This window comes from Etheostoma spectabile, chromosome 16 (genome assembly GCF_008692095.1).
Source record: "Etheostoma spectabile isolate EspeVRDwgs_2016 chromosome 16, UIUC_Espe_1.0, whole genome shotgun sequence".
NCBI classification, from domain to species: Eukaryota; Metazoa; Chordata; class Actinopteri; order Perciformes; family Percidae; genus Etheostoma; species Etheostoma spectabile.
Window position 1 is genome coordinate 10,381,596 of NC_045748.1, and position 6,953 is coordinate 10,388,548.

The following is a 6,953-nucleotide window of genomic DNA, read 5'->3' on the forward strand; positions in this document are numbered from 1 at the left end:
AGGTCTATATAAAAGAGACTTCAGATACGGTATTAGGGACCACTAAGGTCTATATAAATCATCCAAAGAGCACCATGTCACGGGACCTTTAAGGAAATTAGACATTGTAGTTTGAGTGTTTTCTGTAGGTCTTTCCAAGTAGAAGGTGCTGCAAACATGAAATCCTTTTTGAACAACTCTGTCCGGGCTTGAGGTACAAATTAATTATAAAAATGTTATTATTAATTAATTAAGGAATTATTGTCATCGAGGTAAAATGTGCATTTAATCGTGATTTAGATGTTTAGGTCATATGGTGCAGCCCTGTTCTTACCTGTATGTTGAACCCAGGGGTGCGATCTTCTCATCCTTTACAGCTACAAAGTATCTATCAGAACAAAAGGAGGGAATATAATATTAAAGATGAATAGAAGTTGTAGTATACTGTAGTGTCACCTGTCATCTGCGTCGTTCTCTAGTCGTTTTGGTCTCTTTGTTGTCATTTGGCTTTTTTTATGTAGTATTCCGCGTCTTTTTGTAATTATTTGCCTTTTCTTGTGGTCCTTGCGTCTCTTTGTAGTCTTTTTTTTAGTCATTTTCTGTCTTTTGATAATCCTTGGTGTCTCTTTGTAGTCGTCGTGTGTCTTCTTGTTGTCATCTTTGTTTATTTGTGTAGTCGTTTTGTGTCTCATGGTAGTTGCTTTGCCTTTAACTAGTCATGTGTGTCTCTTGTAGTCGATTTGCATTTCTTTATAGTTGTTTTTAAAGCCGTTTTGTTCCTTTACTGACATGTTACAGGGGAACAAGAACTCCAAGGTGCTTTTGCACTTAAGTACTCACTGGCCACAGCTTCCCGCCACACCACTGCAGGGCCGGCCTGTGGCTTAGGCAGTATAGGCAAATGCTAAGGGCGCAAACCACAGGGGGCGCCCGACTGTGCTGTACCTGTAAAGTAGGGTGACCAGACGTCCCCGGTTTCCGGGACAGTCCCTTATTTTGGCTACCTGTCCCCGGCTCGGATCGTCCCCGGAAATGTCCCCGGTTTTCAGAAAGACCCGGAAATTGGAATGAAAGAAAAAACGTAGCCGATAATCGCACACCCAACACACGCAGGCTCCAGACCGCCAGAGCCAGCGTGCTCAGAGAGGTTTTAGAAAGCCGTATTTTACGATGCTAAAAAGCACTGATTATTCATGGAGTCTGGTGCGTTTAGCGGACGCATTTCGCGGACTTTTGTTTTTAAAAAGGATCTTAATCTTTAACAGAAAGGTCGACCTCCTTAGAAATCCTTTCATAATGTTGTCAGACACTTAGAACATTAATCTGAGTCTGTTAGCAGCTAACCAAGCACTTTTATGAACGTAAATACAAGCTGGACAATTATCCTATTAACTTACATTGCAGCGATCTCGTTAATACTGCATCAATGTCAAAGGAAATATGTCCTCAGTAGTTTTATGTATCTGATTCTCAAGAGCTGTGCAGAAACAAGCCTTGAGCGTAAAGCAAAAGCTGTCAGATAAATGTAGTCAGTAAACATTACATACAACATTACTATGAAATATTGGAGATTTCTATCTTGAAATATTAGACTTTCTATCTTGAAATATTAGGCTATAGGAATTTCTTCTTGAATATTAGGACTTTCTATCTTGAAATATTAGGACTATAAGGACTTTCTATCTTGAAATATTAAGACTTTCTATCTTGAAATATTAGGACTATAGGACTTTCTATCTTTAATATTAGGACATTGGACTTTATATTTGAAATATTAAGACTTTCTATCTTTAAAATTATAGACTTTTTATCTTGAAGTATAAGGTGGATTTTTATCTTGAATATAGGATTCTAGCTTGAAATATAAGACTTTTTATCTGAAATATTAGGACTTTTTATCTTGAAATATTTGGCCTTTTATCTTGAAATATTAGGATTTTCTATCTTGAGGTGGAGTGGAGGGGTAGGAAGTAGCAGAGGGTGGGTTTAGGAGATACCTTGGGGGGGGGGGCTCAGCCCTAATGAGAACAGCTCTAGGTCTAGTGTCCCCGTTTTAAGTTTTACAAAAATAAAAAAAATTACGTGTTTTGGAGGTAAATACGCTTCTGAGCTGAAAATGTCCCCGGATTTTTGTCTGAGAATCTGGTCACTTACTATAACGTCAATTAATTAAAAAAACAAGCCGACTTCTTTTACCTGCATCTATCTCATAATGTCAAAGCGTCCTAACACTGTCTGGTGCCAGGGGAGGAAAAAAAGAAAAGTAGAGGAGGAAACAAATGACAAAGACAAGGTAATGTTACAGTAAAGTGATGATGATAATGATATTATTTTGCTGTTGCAGAACAATGATCGATAATAGCATTAGCGCTTAGCAGACATAGTTGGATATCAATAAATGCGACGCTATCTGTAGTTTTAACATACAGTTAACTGTACAGTGATGCAGGGGCGCCACCTAAAATCTTGCCTAGGGCACCAAATTGTTTAGGGCCGGGCCTGCACCACTGCACAGATATTATATTTAGACCTAACCCCCCAGCGCACTGTAGGCCTACAAATATATTGTAGTAAACCGTCAAAGAAAGCTTGACACGTGTGTTGTCTGTTTGCTAACTTACACCAGCCACAGCCCAGCAGCAGTGAGCCCAGAGTAGACCGGAGGGAGGAGGGCCCACGGGCTGCTGCGCCACATCGCGACACCAGTCAGTCTGGAAGATATAACTCTGTTAAAAACCTTTTATTGTGATAGGGCAGATGTCAAAGAGAGATACCGGAAGTGAGCTAGCAGGAGAACACTTAACATAAAAGGGTAGGAAACAGGTTATTCTCGTTGGTTTGTAAGGAAACTGTAAATGAAGGGTCGTGAACTGTCGATAAAACTGCCTTACCTGTCCGCCCTGACGGTGTCTCTCCCCGCTCCGGGGTTACCTGTCCGCCCTGACGGTGTCTCTCCCCGCTCCGGGGTTACCTGTCCGCACTGACGGTGTCTCTCCCCGCTCCGGGGTTACCTGTCCGCCCTGCGGTGTCCCCCTCTCCCCCGCTCCGGGGTTACCTGTCCGCCCTGAGTCTCTCTCCCGCTCCGGGGTTACCTGTCCGAACCGGATGTCTCTCTCCCCGCTCCGGGGTTACCTGTCCGCCCTGACGGTGTCCCTCCCCGCTCCGGGTTACCTGTCCGCCCTGACGGTGTCTCTCCCCGCTCCGGGGTTACCTGTCCGCCCTGAGTGTCTCTCCCCGCTCCGGGGTTACCTGTCCGCCCTGACGGTGTCTCTCCCCGCTCCGGGGTTACCTGTCCGCCCTGAAGGTGTCTCTCCCCGCTCCGGGGTTCGGGTTTATGTTTGTAGGCTGTAAATAACGTTACACAAACTTCTCATCTACATTATCTTGCAGATATAGTCGATAATACATGTCGCAGCAGCTCTTTCATTGCTGGTAAACGTGTAGCAATGTCGTCGTTGTGTTTTACAGCAGGTATGAGTAGATGTAATCCTGGCAAGACAGGTTTTCCGGTTTGGGTATCTGGCCTTCAAAATAAAAGCGTGAAATAGTAAATAAATCCAACACTGTATACGATTATGCAGGGGTGGATTTTTTTTATTACTTAAGTAAAAGTAGCTGTATCACAGTGTAAAATTACTCTGTTACAAGAGTATTTCCTGCATTCAAAATCTTCCTTTAAAGTACAATTGAATAAACTTAAGAGTACCGAAAGTATAAGTACAAATTAAGCAGATATTAGAAGTGTTATGTGTGTGTGATGCATTAGTGTGTACATCACATTAACGTTGATGCTGCTGCTTTTCCATATGCATATTTTCACACATTATGTGCACATTATTTATATTAATGCCTATTGTTATGCTATTTCTTCTGCAATATTGAGGCCAAACCCAAAGACTTTGACTATTAAACCTGTATAATTGAGGTGTAACAGTAAAGGAATTTTGTGAAATGAATAATTTACAATTCATTTGTTGATTCATATTTTTCTTAATAATCAGAAACTGCAAATTAACTACAAAAATAAATATAGTGAAAAATCATAGTAAAATGTGCAAATATTTTTCTCCGAAATGTGGTGGAGTATAAGTACAAACGGTCATAAAGTAAGTAAGTAAATTAAAAGTAGCAAGGAATTTGTACTTAAGTTAGAATTTAGTCCCACGGCTTTGATACACGACAGCACGACATTGTGCGGGGGAGGTTAGAAACCAGTTAAAATTAGAACAAGTGTACAAAATGGGATGAACTACAATAAGAGCTTAAAAGTCAATGATGTTTTTTGAACGGTGATAATGTAGATGTTGACTGAAGTGATGGTCCTCTCCATTTCAATGTATAATTTAATTATAATTATAATTTACCCTAACCCGACAAACCTGGAGATGAAAGTCCTCAAGAGTGTCTTGTATTGTGTGAGTGAATCGCTGTGAAAGTTACTTTCAATTACTGGATATACATTTATAGTGATTGTCTGCAATGGTGCAAAGTAAGTAAAAGTAGATATATTGTGTATGTTTGATGAAATAACCACAAAGTAACAGAGATAAAGAAGAGGAGTATTCTGGTACAGGAAGGAGTATTGGTCAGCAACAGCAAATCTCCACCGGTACCCCCACTTCGGTTTCAACAGTGAAGGGACTCTGACACAACAGTTTAATTTGAAGCTGATGTTTGTGAGTTGTAACAAAGCTCTGTAATCCCATCATCTACACTGTGTGTATCCTTTTAACAAAGAGGGATTAACTGTACCGTCTATGCCGGCGTACAGACTAGGGATAGACCGATAATAGGCAGTTTGCAGATCATCTGTATTGGCTTTTCTTTTCGCCTGATAACCGATAAAGTTAATGAATTAAAAAGTAATCTACTTTGGCTCGGCGTCTGTCCCTCTGCTCCGGTTTCACTCCCCACTGAGTGGGACTTAATGTCCCGGCCACAACACTATCTGACTTACTGTGTATTATGTTGAAAGTTTCAAATTTATGAAATAATTGGGAAGTTCGTGATCAACACTTGTCGCCTCTGGTGACGTAGCAGCCAGCTAACGGCGATGCTTGGCGACGTAACCACAACCAAGTGGTGTCCCATTTCCTAGGGGTATGTTTTCAGCCCTAGCCCTTACCCCTTGGTTTCGAGGGCAAAGGGGTAGGGGTAGGGGTAAGGGGTAAGGGGTAAGGGGTAGGGGTAAGGGGTAAGGGGTAGGGGTAGGGGTAAGATAGTGCTGTGATTGTCAGAAAAAGCATATATTTCTTGTGTGTTTTATTAAACCTTTGGAACATCGTTGAACTGGATCCTGCTTCGTGGGACTTTGTTCTCCGAGTGCTCGCCACGGCTTTCACAATCTACTGGCAGAGGTCACACCAGTAGCTGCAGCAGAAGTCAGTCCTGACTTCAATATAAAAACTAAAACTATTGGATGGATTTCTATCACATTTATGTTCCCCTTCAGGATGAACTGCAACAACTGGTGACACTGACAGTTCCTCTAATGTTAATTAGAGCCGCAAAGATTAATCGATTAGTTGTCAACTATTAAATTAATCACGTACTATTTTGATAATTGGTTTGAGTCATTTTTTTTCTTAAAATAAAAAAGAAGATTTCTCTGATTCCAGCTTCTGGAATGTGTATATTTTATAATTTCTTCTCTCCTCTGTTTCAGTAAACTGAATATCTTTAAGCTGTGGACAAAACAAGACATTTGAGGACGTTGTCTTGGGCTGATCCACAGTTTTCACCACTTTACAGACCAAACAACTAATCGATTAATTGAGAAAATAATCAACAATGAAAATACTCGTTAGCTGCAGCCCTACGCTAATGACTTTCCCATCAGCCTCAGCTGCGCTGGGTTTATTTCTGATTAGCAAATGTTAGCATGCTAACACTTTAAAACAGAGATGGCGAATATGATAAACGAACAGAGCTGCTGTCGAGGCTGTAAACTGTCTTGAAAGAGTCAGAATATTGAAATTGGAGAACTTTAAGAAAACAAAATAATAAATAAAAGCCTCAGCATTTCAACTCCAGACCTTTGTGGCACCTTCATGTGCGGAAACATTTACAGATTATGCAGTTGTTTTATTGTGCATCCAGTTAATTTGCTAATCTTCTGCTTTGGCGAAACATTTTCTAGAACATTTGCTAGAAGCTACCAAGGCAGAATCTATCCAAAACTTGCTTTAAAATCAGTAAAAAAAAAAAACATTCAATCTGGGAGACTAAGCACAGCTGGAGGCCATGTCTTATGTACGTAACATTTAATTCAAAGGGAAGCAACTAAAATCAAAATGACGCAACATCATATTGTAAATAAATACTATTTATTGAAAATATCGCATGTGGTCAATCTTAAACAAAGACTTGTTTTCCTTTATTGACATCGTAAACTGAGGCTGACCACTCAGACTACAGCCCTCCTCATCGTTAATGAAAATAACGTTTAAGTCTCCTTCTGAGGTCGGGTTAATTAGCCGATAATTACCTCTGATGCCATTAAACACGACTGGTAGCGTTTTTTAAGCATGCATACATTAAAATCCCATAAAAGCACAGTTTCTCTCTCTTTTTTTTTTTTTAAAGTCCATGGCACTCTGCTGAGCCTCATGATTACACTGAGAAAGAAATTATAAAAAAATGAAATAAAACATTGACGTTCCGACCAATGGGATTGCATTGCATTTACATATCCCACACACTGACAATATCTTGGTCCAATGTGTTCTACGTAGTGACACCAATGGTGAAAGTAAGCCAGAGAGAGCAGAAAGAGGGGAGTAGAGGACTAACAAAAGTCCTACTAGGTACATTAAAAAGCAGACATTTTGCCTTAAATGTGTTTTAATGGGACTTCTGGTTTTAAAGGTCCCATGGTATGAAAATGTCACTTTATAAGGTTTTTTTTAACATTAATATGAGTTTCCCCAGCTCTGCCTATGAAATGGAGATAGGTGTTAACCGAGCCCTGGGTA

General features: G+C 40.3%; 2 protein-coding genes across 3 annotated transcripts in view; both read right to left on the reverse strand.

The window, feature by feature from the left end:
* The window catches only part of tmem150c (transmembrane protein 150C), a 21,576-nt gene extending 18,115 nt beyond the window's left edge, over positions 1 to 3,461 (reverse strand). Inside the window, exons 1-3 of one of the 2 annotated variants that reach the window (XM_032539202.1) lie at positions 3,151 to 3,461; positions 2,601 to 2,690; positions 314 to 367 (exon numbers count right to left, since the gene is read on the reverse strand). In XM_032539202.1, coding sequence (XP_032395093.1) covers positions 314 to 367; positions 2,601 to 2,674 — 128 coding nt within the window. In that variant the 5' untranslated portion in view covers positions 2,675 to 2,690; positions 3,151 to 3,461. Of the gene's footprint in view, positions 1 to 313; positions 368 to 2,600; positions 2,691 to 2,870 lie in introns of both variants that reach the window. The other variant, XM_032539201.1, reaches the window with a different exon arrangement.
* The window catches only part of sec31a (SEC31 homolog A, COPII coat complex component), a 27,857-nt gene continuing 22,446 nt past the window's right edge, over positions 1,543 to 6,953 (reverse strand). The window contains exon 29 of the transcript XR_004335560.1: positions 1,543 to 1,557. The gene's annotated coding sequence lies outside the window, so the exon portion shown is untranslated. The remainder of the gene's footprint in view (positions 1,558 to 6,953) is intronic.